Here is a 22,460-nt window from a genome sequence, read left to right as displayed (position 1 = left end):
GACACACCTTAAGACCCAGTAGTGACATGATCGTCTGCAAAACCTATTTGTATGCCCTCTCATACTGGCCAATACATATCTTCAAAAGAAATTAAAAGTAAAAAAACTAAATAAAACAAAAATGGTGAAGAAATGAAGAACTCTACAGAAGACAAACACTTTGAGAACAATAACCTCAGTGTAGTAGTACACACTCTCACCATAATAAAACTACTATTTCTTTATCCTAAACCCGTGATTTCAGATCCATTTTTTATACAACTGTAGTGGTTTTAGTAAATCCCAGGATACACCAATGAAGAAGTAACAAGTTTATTACAGAAAACATAAATGCAGGTTAACCCGGAGCTTTCCTCTCACGTGAAGTGAAGAAAATAACTAAGGATGTGAGTTGGAGAAGCCTTTTTGTATCTTCAGAGACAATGGGCTACAGTCTTCTCTGTCAGAAGTGATTACATCTCATTAAAATACAGTAGTACAAACATACATAATAATTAACACAGACCTAAGTTTGTTACTGTTGTTGAAGTGTTTGATGAGTTGATTGGTGCTGGTCAGCATTCGTAGGCAACAGATGTTTATCAAAGACATTGTTGTAAGTGCTTAACCAAATACCTGTTCCCAAAACACACAATCTCTATACTGTTTAACTGTTTCAGCTGATTGAATATCCTAGAAGACAGTGGCTGAATGATATCATGAGAAGACAATGCTTGATTGAAGTAACCTCTCAGACAGAAATGCATTAAGAACTAATAATTAAAGTAGCCCCCAGAGCAGAGTAAATACAAACGAATCATTGCTTTATAGACCAGACTGCACTAGCAACATTAAACCATTTATAATATATAGAGAATATAAAGGAAATGATAAAAGTAAATTTTCCCATTACACAACTAAAATTAAGCAAAAGCTGTTCAGATGGAGAGACTTGGGAGCAGTAGTTGCTCCTCTCTCTAATACCACCGTCACCATTCTAGGAAGATGTCTATTCCCTGCATTGCTTTGGGTTATAGTATAGTAGTCAGCAGCAACAATAACAAAATTAATAATAATAATAATAATAATAATAATAATAAAATATGCATTATTCTTATTTTTACTTAGCCTTAAATCCATACGTAAATGCATAAGCTGTAAAATTAAGGTGTATAATTAACTATGTGCAATAAAAATATATAATTTAGTCATATCATAAGTGTTACGTTAAGGCACGCTGTGCTGCCTGTCCTCAGTCTCTTGAGCATCTTTCTCCGGACACTGCTACGGGATCGGACCACGGCCGCTGCTTTCGGGAGCGGGGCAGGATTTTAGGAACACGTTTGATTTGCAGCTGGCTTGACCAATAATCTAAGCGGAACGGTTGAAAGGCGCGGCGGTTGGGATGGCGTTGCCTTTAACCAATAATATGCTGCTATCCACCTGTCAGTATTGCGCGAAGGGGCGGGGCTCGGGAAAGGTAGACATTTGAGTGGCAGTTCTCGCTGACCAATAAGATGAATCCCGAAAAGGAACTCAGCCGCTCACAGAGGTGGTGGGCGGGGAAAGGCGTGTCCACGGGAGGGAGGAGCAAAATGGCTGCCACCATGAACGAGAAAGATCTAGTCAGGGTTCATAATGGATTTTTCGATTTAATCTCATATCAAAACATGATCAAAAATATCTCCCTCGCGTTTTTCTTCTTCCTTCTGACGGCGAGCCGGAGCCGGGGGGACGAGGGCCATGAGATGGAGGAGTTCCTGAAGAGGGAGCATTCCTTGATCAAACCGTACCAAGGTAAAGTCCACCGGTAGAAAGCAGTCTGGGCAAGGGGCCGGCGGATCGATAATGTCGGGTCTTTTTACACATCGCACATCTGTGTCATCTGTCTCATTCAGCACATGGGGCAGCAGCGCTAAATGTAATCGATTTGAAGTGGACTGTTATTAAATCGTCGCAAATGAATACACCTGTTGTATCTCGCCGTGCTTCCCCGCAGGGATATAGCGTTACATGGCCAGTCCTGGCTGTGAACGCACGCCGGAGAGCCGCCCCGACCCGCCTGGGTTGCGTAACGACGCGGCTGTGAGCACCGCCGTACTGCTGGAGTCAGGCGCAGGCGCACCAGCTCACTTGCTTATTAAATGCGGGTATCTAAAGAACATTGCGCTTTTGTTATTTAATTATCTCCTGTCGTTTCATTTTAATTTGTACTTTTAAATAAATGGCTTCCAAATGCAGCATATTTAAAGTATGTGTAGTAGGAGTGAATTTTTATTGCTTTGCACAAAAAACAACGTGTCAACGAGGGGAGATCAAAGTCCAGCAATACTGCAGCACCCCCTAGCAGATGAAACCCGCAGCACCAGCTTCTCCGGCCCTAGAAGGGTGTCAGTGCAAGAAGCTGCTTTAAATTGAGAGTGGATTTTGTATTCATGCGTCTACATATATATATATATATATTCTATTCATGGTGTCTAGGTAAGAGGTGTACAGCCCTGGCCCCCAAGAGTCGCAGTACTGTGTCATCTAAATTCCAGCAATTTGAAAGGAGCCCTCACTGACTTAGTTTTTTGCCCACTGACCCTAAGGACTGTCTCTGCAGGGCCAGGATGGGAGACCCTGGCCAAAAAAGCGGGTCACTGATTCCTGTGTTTCCTGTGTGTTTGTATGCGTCTGTGTGTAGGTGTCGGCTCCGCCAGCTCCTCCCACTGGGACCTGATGGGGAATGCCATGGTAACCACAGAACAAGTGCGCCTCACCCAGGACATGCAGAGCAAGCAGGGGGCCGTGTGGAGCCGCATCGTGAGTAACTACCCCCACTCACCCCCGACTGAGAGAATCTCGCTGACTGAAAATCTGTAGGTGTGTCAGGCTAATGGGTACCTGTTTGTTGATTGACTTTCTCTCTGTCTTTCTCTCTCTCCTTCCTTCTCTTTCTCCCTCTCTGTAGCCGTGTCACCTGAAGGACTGGGAGCTGCAGGTGCACTTCAAGATCCATGGCCAGGGCAAGAAGAACCTGAATGGGGACGGGCTGGCGGTGTGGTACACCAAGGACCGCATGCAGTCAGGTACAGACTCTATTGCCCCGCTAATCGCTACAGGAACCCCCAGCCCCCAGCGTTCACTTCCCCGGACGACTTCTTGTCCCATTTGATTGTTTTTTTTAAATCCAAGCGACGCTGTTGGCTGTGTGAGTCCAGCTACTCTCTGTTAAATGGAGGCAGCGAAAGCGTTTCTACAGTCCCACCTGTCTCGCTCACCGCCATGCAGACATACCTAAGCCTGCTATCTGGCACTTGTTGAGGATGAAGTGACATTAATAACTTGACTGTTTTGTTTGTCAAGTCCTCTACAGATTTGTCCAGATTTAGTCTTGTTTGACAACCCCCCCCCCCACCAAGTGGAACATGTGAAATAAGACTTTATAGTGTCTTGCAATAGTATTCACCCCTCTTGGCATTTTTCCTATTTTGTTGCATTACAACCTGTAATTTAAATGGATTTTTATTTGGATTTCATGAAATGGACATACACAAAATAGTCCAAATTGGTGAAGTGAAATGAAAAAATAACGTGCATATGTATTCACCCCCTTTGCTATGAAGGCCCTAAATCAGATCTGGTGCAACCAGTTACCTTCAGAAGTCACATAATTAGTTGAATAAAGTCCACCTGTGTGCAATCTAAGTGTCACATGATGTCGGTATGTATACACCTGTTCTGAAAGGCCCCAGAGTCTGCAACACCACCAAGCAAGCAGCACCATGAAGACAAAGGAGCTCTCCAAACAGGTCAGGGACAAAGTAGTGGAGAAGTACAGATCAGGGTTGGGTTATAAAAAAAATATCCAAAACTTTGAACATCCCGCGGAGCACTATTAAATCCATTATTAAAAAACTGAAAGAATATGGCACCACAACAGACCTGCCAAGAGAGGGCCGCCCACCAAAACTCACAGACCAGGCAAGGAGGGCATTGATCACAGAGGCAACAAAGAGACCAAAGATAACCCTGATGGAGCTGCAAAGCACCACAGTGGAGATTGGAGTAACTGTCCATAGGACCACTTTAAGCCGTACACTCCACAGAACTGGGCTTTACAGAAGAGTGGCCAGAAAAAAGCCATTGCTTAAAGAAAAAAATAAGCAAACACGTTTGCTGTTCTCCAAAAGGCATGTGGGAGACTCCCCAAACATATGGAAGAAGGTACTCTGGTCAGATGAGACTAAAATTTAGCTTTTTGGCCATCAAGGAAAACACTATGTCTGGCGCAAACCCAACACCTCTCATCACCCCGAGAACACCATCCACACAGTGAAGCATGGTGGTGGCAGCGTCATGCTGTGGGGTTGTTTTTCATCGGCAGGGACTGGGAAACTGGTCAGAACTGAAGGAATGATGGATGGCGCTAAATACACAGAAATTCTTGAGGGAAACCTGTTTCAGTCTCCCAGAGATTTGAGACTGGGACGGAGGTTCACCTCCTGCAGGACAATGATCCTAAGCATACTGCTAAAGAAACACTCGAGTGGTTTAAGGGGAAACATTTAAATGTCTTGGAATGGCCTAGTCAAAGCCCAGACCAAGCTTATAGAGAAGTACCCCAAGAGACTTCAGCTGTAATTGCTGCAAAAAGTGGCTCTACAAAGTATTGTCTTTGGGGGGTGAATAGTTATGCACGCTCACGTTTTCTGTTTTTTGTCTTATTTCTTGTTTGTTTCACAATGAAAAATATTTTGCATCTTCAAAGTGGTAGGCATGTTGTGTAAATCAAATTATACAAACCCCCAACAAATCCATTTTAATTCCAGGTTGTAAGGCAACAAAACAGGAAAAATGCTAAGGGGGGTGAATACTTTCGCAAGGCACTGTATTTGAATACTAAGAAGGGGACCAGAAGTCAGCCTGGGAAGTTCTGTATGCTGGGAACCTTGGTGTCACACAAAGGCCCTGGAACAACAGAGCTTAGGAGTATAAGTAAGGGGAACCACAAACTATAGGAGTCTGCATGTAGCCCACATCACCCCTGGGCCCCTGAGCACTTTCCTTTGAGAGCTGAAGCCTCCTGTGCTCTTTTGAAATCGTGTACGCAAGCCTGCCCTCTTCAGCAGCTTTACAGCAGGAGGTAACATTGCTCAGGGTGGCAGTCTACAAAAGCACTTTAGAGATGCAAGGTGGTCAGCACTGCATCATGTGTAATGTTTGGGTGTGAGACTGTATATATTTTAGTTTTTTTATGGAGAGGGTGTTCGAGCCTCTGGGGAGCTGTGAGGCTGTTGCTCAGTGCTGGCTGTGTGTCTCTCTGCAGGGCCAGTGTTTGGCAATATGGACTTCTTCACGGGCCTGGGGTTGTTTGTGGACACATACCCCAACGAGGAGAAGCAGCAGGAGGTACGGCGCCTTGGGCACAGCGGCAGATGCAGTGGGCACAGGCTGCCACACCCAGGCACGCTGCGGTGTGGCGGACGCCAGCGCTGCACAGGAGATCTGGCCTCTGCAGTAGCTGGCTTTCCGTGGGCATCTGTTACTTCAGAGTCTCCCCTTCAGACCAGGGTGACGATGGCAGGTTGGGGCCAAGTACGGAGAGTGAATCGAGGTCAACTTTGCAGCTAGCGAGTTTCCAGGCCGCATTCCGTTGCCCTTGGGTGCTTCTAAAAAAACAGCAGCTCCCCCCACAGCTGCAAAAGATAATAAGGATTCACTCTCAGCATCCATCCTGGTGCCCATTAGAGTGGCATTAAGGCAGCCATTGCAGAGGCAGGCCCTTGTGCACAGACTTGGTGAGCACCCTGAGTCGGGGTCTCAGACCACAGCTGGACGAGCCCCAGCAAACAGATTTGTTTTTCTGGTTCCTGGTTGTGTCTGTGCTGTTCTAATCTAATTGCCTGTGTGTGTATATGGAAATCAGAAAGACAGACAGCTTTAGTACAGTTTTTAGCCCACCAAGGTAGAGGGAGCAGGCGGGGAATGGGCTGATGCTGCAGAGCCGTCTCTCGCCTGTGCGCTGACTGACCTCAGACTGACTGCCACTCCTGGCTCGGCTCCAGCTGTGGTTCATTTGAGACTGACCTGTGAAAGGGAATACGATGTGATACTAGTGCCAGGAAAGATAGATAAAAAATGCATGCATGCAAAAAAAAAAAAAGTGTTTCAGATTGAAAATATGAAGATGAGGATTTGTTTAGATTTCCCCCGTCATAAGAAATAAACCGAAGACAATTGCATGTTGCTTCAGAGTTCACATGCTATTAGAGAATAGTATAGACATTGTCACTGTACCTCTGCTAGGGAGTGACTGATAACCCAACCTGTAAGTGCTACAGTGAGGGGAAAAAAGTATTTGATCCCCTGCTGATTTTGTACGTTTGCCCACTGACAAAGAAATGATCAGTCTATAATTTTAATGGTAGGTGTATTTTAACAGTGAGAGACAGAATAACAACAAAAAAAGTCTAGAAAAACGCATTTCAAAAAAGTTATAAATTGATTTGCATGTTAATGAGGGAAATAAGTATTCGACCCCTTCGACTTAGTACTTGGTGGCAAAAACCTTGTTGGCAATCACAGAGGTCAGACGTTTCTTGTAGTTGGCCACCAGGTTTGCACACATCTCAGGAGGGATTTTGTCCCACTCCTCTTTGCAGATCCTCTCCAAGTCATTAGGGTTTCGAGGCTGACGTTTGGCAACTCGAACCTTCAGCTCCCTCCACAGATTTTCTATGGGATTAAGGTCTGGAGTCTGGCTAGGCCACTCCAGGACCTTAATGTGCTTCTTCTTGAGCCACTCCTTTGTTGCCTTGGCTGTATGTTTTGGGTCATTGTCATGCTGGAATACCCATCCACGACCCATTTTCAATGCCCTGGCTGAGGGAAGGAGGTTCTCACCCAAGATTTGACGGTACATGGCCCCGTCCATCGTCCCTTTGATGCGGTGCAGTTGTCCTGTCCCCTTAGCAGAAAAACACCCCCAAAGCATAATGTTTCTACCTCCATGTTTGACGGTGGGGATGGTGTTCTTGGGGTCATTCCTCCTCCTGGAAACACAGCGAGTAGAGTTGATGCCAAAGAGCTCGATTTTGGTCTCATCTGACCACAACACTTTCACCCAGTTCTCCTCTGAATCATTCAGATGTTCATTGGCAAACTTCAGACGGGCCTGTACATGTGCTTTCTTGAGCAGGGGGACCTTGCAGGCGCTGCAGGATTTCAGTCCTTCACAGCGTAGTGTGTTACCAATTGTTTTCTTGGTAACTATGGTCCCAGCTGCCTTGAGATCATTAACAAGATCCTCCCGTTTAGTTCTGGGCTGATTCCTCACCGTTCTCATGATCATTGAAACTCCACGAGGTGAGATCTTGCATGGAGCCCCAGACCGAGGGAGACTGACAGTTATTTTGTGTTTCTTCCATTTGCGAATAATCGCACCAACTGTTGTCACCTTCTCACCAAGCTGCTTGGCGATGGTCTTGTAGCCCATTCCAGCCTTGTGTAGGTCTACAATCTTGTCCCTGACATCCTTGGACAGCTCTTTGGTCTTGGCCATGGTGGAGAGTTTGGAATGTGATTGATTGATTGCTTCTGTGGACAGGTGTCTTTTATACAGGTAACGAGCTGAGATTAGGAGCACTCCCTTTAAGAGAGTGCTCCTAATCTCAGCTCGTTTCCTGTATAAAAGACACCTGGGAGCCAGAAATCTTGTTGATTGATAGGGGATCAAATACTTATTTCCCTCATTAACATGCAAATCAATTTATAACTTTTTTGAAATGTGTTTTTCTGGATTTTGTTGTTGTTATTCTGTCTCTCGCTGTTAAAATACACCTACCATTAAAATTATAGACTGATCATTTCTTTGTCAGTGGGCAAACGTACAAAATCAGCAGGGGATCAAATACTTTTTTCCCTCACTGTATATATATTGCGTTGCGTTATATTACATTGCCTGTGTGTGTGCAATGCAATGCCTGTGCACAGTGTCAGTGTGCAGATGGTGATGAATACAAGACAGATGTTCAGTAAGAGCTGTGATTGACCCAGCTGGGTCTTAAATGGATCCTAGAAAACCTCTAAGGAAAAGACCTCTGCCATAGCATCTGATGGGGAGTTGCCTGCTGCTCTCAGTGCCAGGTGTTTAAAGGGCCCGTCTTGTGCTGTGCCCCTCTTGTTTTTGTTTTGTTTGCACCAATCTTCATGGAGACAGGCGCAGAAGAAGAGGTACACCCCCCGCACGCAGGTACCCCACTTCTGAACAACCCCTCCCCCCTCCATCTTCCATCACCGGAGCATGCAGCCCTTAGTGGTCGTAGGGCCGAGCCACAGCGGCTCCGGCGTGGGTTCGCTGGCCTGTGGTGTTTTGTGTTGTGGTGTCTTCTGGTTGTGGCATTTTGGCCCTGGTTGAATCAAAACCCGGACCTACAGCCCATCCCAGAAAAAAAAAAGAAGATTGCGACATTCTGTGTGCGCCAGGGCTTTACTCAGGCCTACCAGGTTAATCCGTTTATAGTGGATTTTTATTTCTTCTTTCTTCGGATTTAGGTTTGTGTTTCGATTCAACCCAGGTGATTTATTTAGTTGTTGTGGTCGTCTTTCTTTTTTCCTTTCTCTCTCCCAGAAGTCTGGGAAAGCTATTCAGTCTGTGGAGGTCAGTGAGCTCAGAAACCAGCAGAGCCACTGCACCTGCCAGTCACCCCCCAGACCCCACCCTGCGGGGGGCAGACTGCTCCCTGATTGGATCCCTTGCCCTTCCTTTTCTATTGCACAGCTATGGCCAAGTGTTGCGTGTTAACCCTGCGCTTGGCTGTGACTGTCCGCCTGTCTGCCGCATGCTCTGTGGTGTCCTGTGATCAGAACAGTTATCCTGTACTGTAGATGTTAACATCCTCTCTATTGCTCTGTTCCCCCCTCTCAGCGTATCTTCCCCTACGTGTCGGCGATGGTGGGGAACGGCACGGTGAGCTACGACCACGAGCGTGACGGCCGGCCCACGGAGCTGGGGGGCTGCACCGCGCTGGTCAGAAACCTCAACCATGACACCTTCCTGGTGGTGCGATACGTGCGCCGTAGACTGACCGTGAGTCTCACCATCACACTCCCTCTCACACACTCGCTGACACTCCCGCACTGACTGACTGATTCAGTCTCCCTGACACACACACAGTCGCTCACCGTACCTCTCTCCCTCTCTGCAGGTGATGATTGACATTGATGGGAAGCACGAGTGGCGGGACTGTCTGGACCTCCCGGGGGTGTGGCTGCCGCAGGGGTATTACTTTGGGGCATCGGCCATCACTGGAGACCTGTCAGGTATGGAGAGGGCGTCTCCTGGGGTCTGGCCTCTGAACTTGGTGCTAGTGCCCTCCTGCCTCCCTGTGGACACCAGCTGGTTGCTCTATCAGATGCACTGTTACTGTTTTCAGAAGTTGGGGAGGGCGGGGGATGGGAGGGCAGTTAGTGGGCGGCCGCCAAGGGATGAGAATAGCCCGTCCCTGGGAAGACATGCCCATTCTATATTTAGAGGCATCATTCTCCGAAGGCCGGGGGATCGAGCAACCTTGCAGCACGGCGACACTCGCAGCCCCCGGCATCCGGTGTATCAACTGCCTCCTTTTCTCTTCTTGGTGAAGGCAGCTCTCTCCCTCTCTTCCCCCTCTCTTCCCCCTCTCTCACACCCCAGAGCGAATCTCTATCCCTCTCTGTATAGTCCCCTGCCCTAATCTCCAGCCCCCTGTCTCTCTCTGTAGATAACCACGACCTGATTTCTCTGAAGCTGTACCAGCTGACTGTGATGCGCACCGCTGAGGAAGAGAAGCAGGAAGAGGAGGTGACTGTGCCCAGGGTGGACAACATGGCCCTGTTCATCGGTGAGACACACACACACACACTGACCCAGCATGGACCCGCTCGTGGGGGTCAGTTTAACATGTGCCGTCCTCACTATGCCCATTTCTCTCTCTCTCCCTGATGTACCCCCCTCCCCCCCTGCTCTCTCTGACAGAGGACGAGCGTGACGAGCCGATGAGTGGAGTGACGGTGTTCTTCATCGTCCTGTTCTCGCTGCTGGGCTCCATCATGCTGGCTGTCATCGCTGTCATCGTCTACCAGAAGTGGAAAGAGAACAGCCGCAAGCGCTTCTACTGAACACAGAGAGAGACAGAGACAGAGACCCCTCCCCTCCCCTCCACACACACACCACAGAGAGAGTCATCACTGCAGTGAGCGAGAGATCGCATTCTTCACCACTGGACTGACACAGACCGTCAACTCCATAACCACTGATTTCAGCCAGACTGTCACCTCCATAACCGCTGAACTCTCACTGCAGAATAAACCTGTGTAAGCCCCGGTCCGAGAGAGAGCGAGAGACATTAACCACTACACCAACAGGCTGGATCTCCCACACATACCATCTCCGCAGTGACGGAGCAGGGAGCGAGAGACACGGGAGGAACTGACAGGAGGAACGATCTGATCTCCAGATGAGCCCTCCCTCACCTCCACACTGGAGAGAGAGAGAGAGAGAGAGAGAGAGAGAGCAGGGGAGGAGTGTTCACCTACAGAAGGGATTTTTTCTCACCCTCTCTTTCCTGCCCCCTTTCCCACAAGTGCATTTGAAGTCTTGCTTGCAAAAATAACTACGAAATGGAGTGCGAGAGCACGTTTCTCCTCCTGTCTTCACCCGCTGGCGTTTCCGTTAACATACACTGGATGGGGGAGGGGGGGCTGAAGTCATATGGGTGGAGACCGGAGTGGAAACGCGTGCCCGGCCTGGCCTGGGCGGGGTCCTCTCGTCTTGGCTGGCATGACGGTCCGAGGCTGGGCTCTCAGGAAGTGACTCTCGCAGAGCCGTATTGACCGCCCCCGGGGTACTGTCCTTCAGACGTCAGCCACAAGGACGGGTGTCTAATCATTGTGTTTGTCTCCGTCTCTGGCCCCGTGCCCTAGCTCACAGGTGCAACTTGGCACGCACTTGGGCACGGGAAGGGACTCAATCCGATACAGATCATGGATGAGTCATACTGTTATAGAAATAACCTTTTTAATTTCTATTTGTCTGCCTCGAAACCTCCGCCAATCCAAACCCTCGTGTTTGTCATTATTCATGTTGATGTGTAATGGGTTGAATTGGGTGAAATTTAAGGGCTTTTGTGTCTGGTGATATTTTCTATTATAATTTCAGTGATAGTGTTTTTCTTCTACAGCTACACATACAACCAGATCCCCACTGGAGAAACCTGCTTATTACACAGGTCCCTCCTTTTTGTTTTGTCCTCAGTATTTAGTTGAGCGATGATCCTCCAAGCTCTGTCAGTTAGAAGGGTTTGATATTCATGTGTACCTTCGTCCTCCACTGCTGTACTGTGAATGCGGTGTTGTTTTATCGCCATCGATTTATCCACACTGAGAATCCGAGCCGGCGCCCCAGGGTGCCTCTTGCCGCGTCTCACTGCTGTTGCAAGGCTGCCTGTGAAATGATGTATTGAAATGTCTTGGTTATAAATGTTTGCTTCTTTTTTAATCATGTCTGATAGATAGTGGTCTTTCTCTGCCATTTTAAAATCCAACTAGGACTGTCTTACTGTGTGTGGGCCTGCCTGTGTTTGTGTCTTTGTATACTTGTTGTTTTTTGTAAATTTCCAGCTGCTTTGTTCTGCAGTATAAGGAATTCAAGCCCATCAGTCTTCTGCTATAAAGGTCTTGTGCCATACAGCCCTGGCTGCCTTATGGGTCTGATGAAGCTATAGATCGCTCAGGACTGAGCCTGGGTGTCTGCCTCCTGTGATATTGTTTTTAGGATTTAAAATATCTATAACTATCAAAATAAGTGGCACACACTGTTTTCTTGTTTTTTCATCCCTTGGATTAATGTTGAAGTGCTTATACTATTACATGTGGAATGCTGTCAGGAATGCACCTTGAATGTTTGTTTTGTTTGTCAGATGCAAAGTAAGGAAATCATGTGATTTAATTCAGCCTGTATTTCTAAAGAAAAAAAAAAAAGCAACCCTCCAACACCTGCCCCAGTCCCTGCCATGACCTCCTGTCCGTCTCACTGCACGTCAGCCACACGGGTCCAGGTTTTAATGGGCGTTAAAATCAAATGGCCAGAGCCTTTCAAAAGCCACAGTCCAGTGGAAGAGGGTGGCTCAAATATGTTTTTTATTTTATATTTTTAATAAGATGACTGGAAGGAACTTTTGGGCTTTGCTGAGACGGACAGACAAGCCGCCAGATTAATTGACAGGTGATATCTCCGCTTTCCTGTTGCCAGTTTGTTTGCAGCAGAACAGCTAAGTTGAGGGCTTGGAGTTGGTTCCCAGGGTTTGAGCCAGTCTGATTCACTTTGCCTTGGCGGTTACCTACACCACGTTCAGCAGGGAAGGGGGCTCTTTATCCATACCCCCTACCGTGCCCGTACGCTGTGAAATTCTGTAATCATTGCACTGACGTGTTTTCTCTTTCCACCCTGGTCTGAAAGTCTGTTCCGGCGTGTCATCAGTACAGTGAGTGTGCACACACAGATGACTGGCTCCTTGCTCTAGTCCCCTCCCCCACAGAATAAAAGTTGGGATATCTTTTTAATTTGTGTTTTTTGCTGTTTTATCATTTCCCCCACCCCCCTCTTCTCTCCCCTGTAAATATTGGCTGGTTTGGAATAACTGCCTGATGCAAGACAACCCCCCCCTTTTGACCCAAATCAAATCCTATTCAGTTGTACAGAGGAATGGCTGGTTGACAAGCTGCCAATGCAAGGTGAGGAATCGGCACAGGGATGCGAAGGGATACAGCCGGGGAGTGCACGGGCCAGCGAGGGGGACAGCGACATTTGGCCTCAGATGGGTGTAGTGCAGATGAACTCTGATTTTCTCACGGACAACACTGGAACACAGCAAGGCTTTAATCCATGCTACTAGTAGGTTAACTTTTGTCTGTGCAATATGCATAAATGCATAAAACAAACAAGTATATAATCTTAAAATAGAGAGGTTCCCACTGCATGGCCAAACCACAATCCTGCCAGTCAGTTTGTGCTGAGCCGCTGCTCGCTGTGAAATGGACACTGGCAGACTTGAGGAAGAGTGTTTTTTTTTTCTAGCGTTATAGACCCTGCTGTTAATTTGAGTTTTATAATATGGGATTTTTTGTAAAGTCTTTGTCTTTTCCTAAGGGGCCAGATAAGGTGGCGGTGACAGGTTAGGGAAAACACAGACATGGGGGCTCGGTTTAGGTACAGCCTTCACCAATATCCGCCCTCTCTGCCTGGCCTATTCCCTACATCACTGCTACCTTGCCGAAGTGCAAACAGGCTGGGAGATCTTGCTATGCTAGATTCAGGAGTTGAGGAAGTAATCTCAGATTACAGGCACAGCCAACCTCCTACATTTAAACACACCCCGTTTGTTAGCATGAGAGGAAATATCAACATCATCATATTGCAAATGTTTACAGCAGGATAACCAGCTTCATCTCCTCATGCCAAATCATCCTCATGCCATGTATGCTTAGTGCGGGTCCCAGGGTCAGTCTCTGGGCTGCATGTTTTGGCTTTGACCTGGAATCTAGGGTCAGAAGCACTGCTGTAGAGAGACGGGAAGTGTCTGCATGGGGCCCAGGTGTGAGTGTCTGTTCTACGGGCCCTCTCGCATACTAACACTGGCTGACCTGAGGAGAGGGAAGCCTGTCTGTCTGTCTGTCTGTCCGTCCTCGGACACCCTCTCGGCACACAGGCTGCAGCAGCTGTACCAAGGGGACAGTGAGCACAAACAGCTTAACTGAAGAGAAAGAAAGAATGAAGAAAAAAAAATACTACTTGGTGGCTTTTGATATTTCTTGTTTTTGCCGAGAGGTAACATTGAGAGATATACAAATATTTACAAATGCATACAGGCATAAAACAATACAACACAAATACATGTCTTTTTTCTCTTTTCTTTTTTAACAAAAGGAAAACCGCAAGCACACAATCCCCATCAGGTACAAAGCAGTTTGGCTGCTGTCGTCGCTGTCCTCGGTGTTGTCATTGGTTTTGTCAGTTTGTTTGACAATAATATTGCTTGTATTGTACACAGTTTATTGCAGCATATACCAGCGGGAAAAAAGTTATTGCATAGCCTAGTAGAGTACAGTACAGGACAGGACAGAAGACTGTAGCACAAGTCCAAAGAGGTAGGGTGGAAATGGGCAAGGGGAGGTGTGGGAGTCAGTCTTGCAGGGCCTGTACCAAGGACAAGATTCCCAGGCAACCATTTTGACAGGCTTTGTTTAGGACAACCTCACCAACACCAACAAGGCAGTGCAAGAGCTGCAATTTCTAAAAGAACAAAAAACAAACCAAAAAAAAACCCATCTGAGTCTTGGCCAATGGTGCGTGCTCAGGGTTAGCGGGAGGGTCTGTGAAGAGAGAGGCTGCTCCCGGGCTTCCGAGTGGTTTAGAGAACAGCCCGTCCAGTGGGGGAAGCCGCTCAAAGTGTCCAGGCCCGGGGGGGGGGGGGGGTTCCTGCTTTCTGATAATCCGATTGGCTGCCTGGCTCCAGCACAAAGGCCACAATGAACACACCATGTCTGATACTTTCATCTGCCAACCCCTGGGAAAGAGTGCTGCTCCACTGAGCCAGCGGTCAAGGGGCAAAAGAGTCCTGCTTATGGGCCAATCCACTGCCTTCCCTGACCCTTGTGCTTAACACAGTCCATGACTGAGCCCCGAAAGTCACTCGAGTAACCATAGCCTAAGATCTCGACTCACATGCACAAACATAGAGCTCTCCTCGCTTTGAGCAAAACAAATCAAAGAACAAACCAACTGCCATGCTCTCTTCCTCAACGCCTCAAGTGTGATTTCAAAAGGAGAAAATACAAAGTGTGTAAGCGAGCGTATGTGTGTGTATGAGTGCATGCAGTGTGTGAAATAGCCCTTTATTTTTTTGTTGTGATTAGCTAGGTAAACGTTTTAAGGCCTGATGATTAGAGGTTATTTGCTAGTGACTTTTCCGGCAGCTAGTGAACAGCAGGAGTGCAGGCAATGTGAGGCGAGGAACAGCGATAGCAGAAAGAGGGATGCCGCAGGGGGCTGGGCCCACAGACACGCACACACAGGCAGCAGCGGGCCAAGGTGCAGCGCCTCCTGACATACACCCACACTCTGGTTCCACTCAGTCCGTCCTCTCACTGGGGACTCTGCGGTTGATAATTGGTCGATACACCAACAGTCATGGAAAAGATAATCAGCCCAGCTCTCGACACCGGAGCCTCGGTGCCGGACGCCGCGGCAGGAACATCGGGACAGTCAGCACAATCGTGGCCTACATGGTGCACACTGCCTGCAGTGAGACACAGCGAGGGCACAGCGAGATGCTGCCCAGGGCTACCAAGAGCCCAGAGGTGAGGTTTCTCAGGACAAAGGAGCCAAGGGCCAGGGCAGCCCATTAACTATGATCAGTCCACTAAGGCAGGGTTTGAGGGTTGCTTTCACATGACAGTGTGAAGGGTTGGATATGAGAGAGAGAGAGAGAGAGAGAGCGAGCTCAAGGCAGCCATTTATAGCTCATATTATAAGGAAAGAAATACAATTAAATAAAATGACGGATTGTATTATGAAAAATCTGCAGTGGCAACAATCTATCGCATCACTTTATTTTAGCTTTTTTTTTCTTCCTTCGATATAAAAAACAACAAGATACAAAATCAACAACAGTAGAAAACAAACACATAAATGATTAACAAATGCTGCCTGGGTGCCAGGGTCATGACCTCGAGTGACCTTCCCACTCAGCCTGGCCCTCTTGCTAGTCCCACAGCAGCCACAACTCGGCAGTACCACAGCGGGGTCTCATCACACTCGCACCCTCACTCTGTAGCACCGCCGAGCCACCTGGACAACAACAACCACAACAATACAAAACAGTGGATAGTGTTGTTTTGTCTTGTTTGTTTTTGAAGAAAATTGTCAGCCAAGTTCTAAGTCACAGGTTATACACAGCGTAGCACCAGTGCAAAGTATTTATAATCAACATAAGGATTGTTAAGAGGACCAACATAATCATCATCACCATCGTATTGACGACGGTCGTCCTGAACTGCATAGAAAAGAAAAGAGGGTAATACAAGACGTGCGCCTTTCCCCTTGTGGTGGGGAAAGGGAGCCCTCAGCCTGGTCTGTGACTGGTCAGCAGCTAACGGACTACCACTTAAGAGAACAATGGGCTTACTGAGGTCCTGGACTGGATTGTGGGGTGATAAGAGTGCAATGGCACAGCCACCCTATGCAGAGGCACAGCTGTAAAATCATGGAACGTAATAAGAAGCAGCTTCGTTCAATAAAGTACACTCTCCTACCCCCCGACTCCCATCTCCGATTATTTAACTAGTGGTCTAACACCTACAAGAGTGGACCTATACCGACAGGTGTGGGGCTAACCATCCTTTGAGTGGGGACGATACACGAGACAAAACTAAGGACCCAAACCCCAAATGGCGCAGTGTCCACTTCCAGAAAAGTACGCGTACTGAGAGCCGCCCAAGAAAGAGGCTTTGTTTTTCCCGCGATGGCCGGGTTCTGTTTGTATCAGTGCAGTGAGAGGAACCGTCCACCCGACAACAAACAAGCCCCCGACTGAGGAATCCATAAGAACAGAGTGCTGAAGTGCACTGAAACAGAAGCTCAGTTTGGTTTGTGTGGTTCCTTTGCGAGCTCCTTAACTCAACGTTAACTAACGTCCTGCTCTGGAGTGTGTGCTGGCACAACCCCCCTGCCATTGCCATGCTTGCCATCGCCATCCACACCCACACTAATAGCAACAATTCCCCCCAAATGGCCACCCTCCAGGCCTCACAAAAACAACGTCAGTCATAATACATCAAAAGCAGAACTCTTAAACCAGGCCAACCAGGGAATGAAGTCTGTTGCAGGTAAGGCTGAGCAACTAGGCCTGGGGCAGCAGAGTGGGGTAGGAGATTAGGGTTCCCTCTTGTCACTGTCTATATCACCAATGTCGAATGAGACGCGCTCACCCCATCACGCTCTCCCCCACCCAGCTCCAGCATGTCTGCCAGGGAGCCTCCCCAGCCTGGCACACTGCCCCTCTCGCCCCTAACAAAAGAGGAGTACAGCCTGCAGAGGGAATCCCCTCCCTCGTCACTGAGACAAATCAAATATAAAGATAGTTATAGTAATGAAGTGATCAACCTCCAGCCCAACAGACCCAGTTTATTTTAGAAAAATAAAATGTCCTTTAACGTATTTATTTTTTGTAACTTCCATCACTACTACTACAAGTATTATTATTATTATTATTATTATTAATATTGGCATTATTGTCCCTGGTATTGTCAGCTTGATATGTATATGATTCTCATTTGGGTATGTTTTTGTTTTGGTATTAAACGTTGATAGTTATTTTATAATAATAATAATAATAATAATAATAATAATAATAATAATAATATTCATCATCATCATGGCCCAGAAGCAGCAGACTCCTCCCGTTCTCAGTTCGGGAGCTCCAGCTGTTTTCAAGCCACACCCCCACTGCCCGTGCCGCTGCCGGCCGCCCCCGCCTCAGAGATCTGCAGGCAGACGTCGGGTTCAAGCCGCTCCTTGGGTCTGCCTGAGCGCCGGTCCACACAGCAGTCCCCCCCAGCCCCCTGGCACAGCGCCCCCGCCTCCCCCTCCTCCCCCTCGGAGCCGCAGCCCTCGTCCACGTCCAGGTGGCACACACACACCTCGATCCCCGAGTCTCCCGTGACGTGTCTCCTCCTCCTGCTGCCCTCCTCCTCCCCCTCCCCATCCCCTTCCTCCTCCCCTGGCAGCGCCGTGGCCGAGCCTGGCTGAGGTTCCACACCGTTCCCACCCTCCACCCCCTCAGGCAGGCAGCGGGGGCTCGCCTGTGCCAACTGACTGCCGCCCACCGTGCCCCTTGCTCTGGCTGACGAATCGGCACCCTCCCCCTGCCCGGAGAGGTCCAGCTCCTCCACCAGCACCCTCATCGGGGGCTCCAACACCACGGTGGACTGCGACTGGCTGGGGGGCAGCAGCACCAGGTGGGGCACAGGAAATCCGTCGGTGGGGGTCTCGGAGTAAGGCGGGGGTGGGGTGGGGGGGTGTCCAGCCACCTCTTCGTAAGCTGGGAGCTTGCAGTCCGACCAGAATCCTGACATTAAAGAAGTAAATGAAATAAAAAGGTTAACCGACGTATTAAACGTTCAGCTGGGGTTCTTTTGCTTCTTCCCAGTCGCCACGGTAAAAAACCCAAGGGACAGAAAGGCCTAGGGGAGGGCGGTGGCGATCCCTTTCACAGAGCTCGGCAGATGAAGGAATTGAGAGAAAGACAGAGGGGAGGGTTCGAGCACATGGATAGCAGAGAGGGTGGGGGGGCTGCGAGCAGAGGGGTGAAGTATTCCATCAGGGAGAGGGACAGAGAGGCTCCATTGAAAAACCCATTCTTGTTCCCAACTGGTTTTGCTCAGTTTCATTGCCATTTTTGTTGTCACGATTGGCAATACTGGTTTTATTTTCATTTTGTATTACATATATATTAATAACAGTAGTATGAGCTTTGGCAAAACATCCCATGTCATGCCAATAAAGCAAATTTGAATTCAATTTAATTTAAAGAGGGACAGAGAGAGGGGAGAGAAGGGTATGGAGAAACAGAGAGATCAGGGCCTGGGCATCTGAAGAAAGCCCGAGACTGGGGAGAAGGAAGGAGAGGAGGAGTTACGCTGTGCACTCACGCAGGCTGAGGGGCGGAGGGCTGACGAAGGAGCTGGAGGCGCCCTGGTAGGCCATGAGGCTGATCTCGCGCTGCCGCTGCTCCTGCTGCAGTCGCATCTTGACGCGGCGATGGCGGTACGCACAGCAGCAGCTCAGCATGATGATCAGAGTCCACACCAGCCAGAACCCTGCAGGAACCAACACACAGGTCACACCCCAGAGCCACAAACATGCACAAACACATCAACACAGACACGTATGCATGCACACACATGAATACCCAAAGACACGAGCATATGGACTGGAGAGAAAACAACAGAACACTCAGCAACAACGTAAAAATGAAAAAATAAAAATAGGAGGAAGACAAAAGGCAAAAGCAAAAAAACACACGAAAGAAAACAAAACCTGAAAAGTAAAGAGACGGAAAAAGAAAGAAAACAAGAGTAAGAGAGGGGTCAAGCAGCTCTGGGCTCGGGCCCGAGAGGGCGAGGCGGGCAGACGTACACCACAGCTCGTAGTAGTAGGTGCAGCACTCGGTCTCCCCGCAGCAGTAGCCCATCTCACAGCGGTATTGCTCATTGTTCACCCCGAAGCAGAACTCCTTCGCCTGCAACACAGACACGCACAGGGTGAGCCGGGCCCAGGCACCGCACCAGACCAAACCCAGACACACAGGGAAAAGCCAGACCCAACCAGAGCAGAGGAACACACCCAACTGTACACAATTTATTTATTAGTAGCTTTTCTGTTTATTTATTTCACCAAGGCAAAGTCCCCTCCGAGTGTCACTGAGTTGGTCAGGAGCCCTGACACTGGCGCTACGCTGGGGATTCTTACGTTAACGTCTTGACTGTCAGTGTGTGTCGCTTTCTGTGTCGGGAGCACAGAGACAGGTGTAACCCTACCACGCTGGCCAGTGCTGGACAGGTATTATAGCATCTGTGCCCTGTGTAACATGAGCCCATTCCCCTGGACGTCAACAGAGCACTGTCTGCTGGTAGCTGGGAAGTGGTTTTAGCGTTATTGCACAGTGTGCAGTTGCCTGAGCTGTGGGGCTTATAACCCACTTTTCAGTGGCTAAAGAATAGTAGTAATGTACACCAATCAAGTTCAAAATTATCCATTTATTGAGCAACATCATCATTATTACTTAATGTTACTTTTTTATTTAACGGACACCTTCTTCCAAGGTGGCTTGCATTCAAAACTGCAAACAGTAAGCTGGAAACGTTCAGGGAAAAGGATAACAGATACACAGGACAAAATGTACACACTGTAGGGTACACAAAACACTGAACACAAGATAATGAAATCGGTACAAAAGTAATATACAGTACAAGAAGCAGTAGCCACAGCAAATCGGGTATAGAATTACAACAGATTGAATTAGGTTATCGAGCAGGACTCTTCAGGGGTGGGAGTTACTGAGCGTCCAGCTGCTCTGATTGTGAGCACATTGACGCGTCTCTACCCTGGTACAGGTGGCACCCTGTCCTGGTTCTGTGCTGGTTATCGTTCCAACTGAGCTCCTCCGGCTCTCAACCAAAGAAATTGAAATTGTAGCTCATAATACGCTCAATTTTAGTTTGTGTTTTAATTGCTTAGTTAACAAGATGTTGGAGAATAAAATTACTCTCTCCTCATCTTATCTTATATTGAAATCTCCAAACAATTTAATATCATTTAAAAAGCTCTGATCAACATGATGAGTTCCGGGCCAGCGTGGCCCCCGATGCAGGCTCGAGAGGCACTGGGCTGGAGGAAAATGTGGAAACGTGACATTGAACACTAACACTGTGGTGGAGGAAATGAGAGACTTCAGCTATAGAGTGGAAGAGAAGAAGACAAAAAAACAGGGGCCAGAGTTAAGGGAAGCTGCAGTTTGAGTGTCTAAGCCGCAATAATAATAATAATAATAATACAAGTAGTAAGTTGTCTTTATTAGAGGTCAGGGAGATACTGCAGTTTGTTGAAGATGGTCTTTGTCTGTGAGCAGAACATTAATCTGCACCACATGTCCACCCGGGTGTCTCACTGTGAAAGCAGGCGCACTTAGAAGGCTAATATGAAACTAATAATGTTGCTAAATATATTATTGTAGCGTCATCTATTTTGTACTTTAAACGGAACAGACAAACCCTTACTTAACTGGACGTATTATGTACAACTATAACAGGATCCTGCCATTTCACATAGCAAAATTGATCAAAGAAATAAATATAATGATATTACAAAATAGTTTGGTCGACACTCCCTACAGCGAGTATGGCTACCGTTCAGCACAGCAACAACAACAACAGGTATAACTACACCGGCAGCAATTGTAAGTTACTGGAGTAATTCAATAAATGCACTACGATACACCAAAAATATACGTATTTTCACTATGATAAACAACCGTCCCTGAATGAATCCACTACCCCCCCAAAAAAAATATATAAGTCGATTTTTCTTACACATATCAGAACCGTTATGTAAACATGTTTTACACTGGAAGAAACCCCTTTGAGACGACATAACCAGACTAGGGTGTGAATGTTGATACGTTGTACAGCGTCCAGTCCTGCACAAGCGTCCTCCTTCGGGGGCTGAATTGCGCACAATAGCGGGCCTGCTTCCAGCTGTGATCCTCGGTCTAACCTGAGCGCAGCAGCCGACCCCGAGACCCCAACCCCAGCTTACCTGCGCCAGACAACACCCGGTGCACAGCGCACAGAAAATGGGTCCCAGCGCTTTCTGTAGCATCTTTCTGGGTTGCTGGCCGACGGCACAGCGGCGTTCATAGAGGGATCTATAACTGAAAAACAACCGTCACTTTTGTTCTCTTTACATGGTATTGTTGCGCTACATGTTTTTTTCCTGGTCGGTAACGCACTGTTAATAGACACCGGATGTCGGGCTGTTTCGGCGGTAGGGGGCGCTAGGGACACGGTAGGTAAAAGAAAGACGCAAGTTACTGTCATCTTGCCACATACCTGCTCTGTTAGCCCGTACGTGTTTATATGGATATTTATACGATGATTATTCTTCCTTATAATATTATACGTATTTAATTACTGTCATCGCCCATTGACTTTTCCTTGATAAATGCATAATGTATCAAATGGTCTTGGAGAATACCAGTTTCATGGAAGCGAAATGATAACAATGGCTAATACATACATACATACATACATACATACATACATACATAATAAAACAGAAATTAAAGTATCTGAATATATTTTGTCTACACGTGACACAAACGTTTTGCATGCATTATTATGGACTGTGTATCATTTATGTTACTGTGTAGTTTAGTATCCATGATTTTTTAGATGATTAGTATAACTGTAGGACAATTTAGATGAGGAGTATTAAGCACATGGTATAGTATGTGTACGTACGTTAGCAGTATAAAAGTAGTTTAAAAGCGGATATGTTATTGTCCATGATAGTAGTGAACTAAAAACCCAGCTAACACACAACGTTGCTACAACAGTATATATTGTATATAAAACGACCCCCAGTGCAATGATGTGACCTTTAGCAGTTCCTGTTTTTTTGATGTATTTATGTATTGCTTCTTATACATTATGATTTGCATATATAAGTCATTTTTGATTTCCTCGTCTGTTTACCTAGTGAAGGCTATAGACTTCAGCATATCGTCTACTGTACTGTAATACACTGTTTGTACTAGCATGCGCTACACTGCACTGATAATATACACTATTTTGCACTGCAGACCGCATTGTGCTAATATCAGGCCACCTACAGTTTATACTGT

At 47.4% G+C, this 22,460-nt stretch overlaps 2 protein-coding genes across 3 annotated transcripts; one reads left to right on the top strand and one right to left on the bottom strand.

The window, feature by feature from the left end:
* Positions 1-1,546: 1,546 nt before the first annotated feature.
* On the top strand, positions 1,547-12,561 carry LOC136759358 (VIP36-like protein). 2 transcript variants are annotated; one of them, XM_066714317.1, is made up of 9 exons: positions 1,547-1,776; positions 2,666-2,784; positions 2,933-3,050; positions 5,291-5,373; positions 8,183-8,215; positions 8,891-9,052; positions 9,171-9,285; positions 9,723-9,842; positions 9,977-12,561. In XM_066714317.1, the coding sequence occupies exons 1-9, from the start codon at positions 1,575-1,577 to the stop codon at positions 10,117-10,119; spliced, it is 1,095 nt and encodes a 364-aa protein (XP_066570414.1). In that variant the 5' UTR covers positions 1,547-1,574; the 3' UTR covers positions 10,120-12,561. The 2 variants fall into 2 exon arrangements, with proteins under 2 accessions (XP_066570414.1, XP_066570416.1); XM_066714319.1 differs by lacking the exon at positions 8,183-8,215 and having other exon boundaries at positions 1,548-1,776.
* A 1,232-nt stretch (positions 12,562-13,793) lies between these two features.
* Positions 13,794-21,637, bottom strand: wbp1 (WW domain binding protein 1). The gene is made up of 4 exons (XM_066714315.1): positions 21,374-21,637; positions 19,196-19,298; positions 18,709-18,876; positions 13,794-18,125 (listed from the first exon to the last, which is right to left on the bottom strand). Exons 1-4 carry the CDS (start codon positions 21,434-21,436, stop codon positions 17,488-17,490), a joined length of 972 nt encoding a protein of 323 aa, XP_066570412.1. The 5' UTR covers positions 21,437-21,637; the 3' UTR covers positions 13,794-17,487.
* Positions 21,638-22,460: the final 823 nt, after the last annotated feature.

Source organism: Amia ocellicauda, chromosome 9, assembly GCF_036373705.1.
Source record: "Amia ocellicauda isolate fAmiCal2 chromosome 9, fAmiCal2.hap1, whole genome shotgun sequence".
Taxonomy (NCBI): Eukaryota; Metazoa; Chordata; class Actinopteri; order Amiiformes; family Amiidae; genus Amia; species Amia ocellicauda.
This window is presented reverse-complemented; position numbering and strand designations above follow the sequence as displayed.

What these genes read in the sequence shown, in the direction of transcription:
- LOC136759358 (XM_066714317.1), top strand. Translation starts at nt 1,575, where the DNA reads ATGGCTGCCACCATGAACGAGAAAGATCTAGTCAGGGTTCATAATGGA. An exon ending in ACGAGGAGAAGCAGCAGGAG is followed by an intron (nt 5,374 to 8,182) that starts GTACGGCGCCTT and finishes TCATGGAGACAG; the next exon opens with GCGCAGAAGAAGAGGTACAC. An exon ending in ACGTGCGCCGTAGACTGACC is followed by an intron (nt 9,053 to 9,170) that starts GTGAGTCTCACC and finishes CCCTCTCTGCAG; the next exon opens with GTGATGATTGACATTGATGG.
- wbp1 (XM_066714315.1), bottom strand. Translation starts at nt 21,436, where the DNA reads ATGCTACAGAAAGCGCTGGGACCCATTTTCTGTGCGCTGTGCACCGGG. An exon ending in CCGGGTGTTGTCTGGCGCAG is followed by an intron (nt 19,299 to 21,373) that starts GTAAGCTGGGGT and finishes TCTGTGTTGCAG; the next exon opens with GCGAAGGAGTTCTGCTTCGG. An exon ending in CTACTACTACGAGCTGTGGT is followed by an intron (nt 18,877 to 19,195) that starts GTACGTCTGCCC and finishes TGGTTCCTGCAG; the next exon opens with GGTTCTGGCTGGTGTGGACT.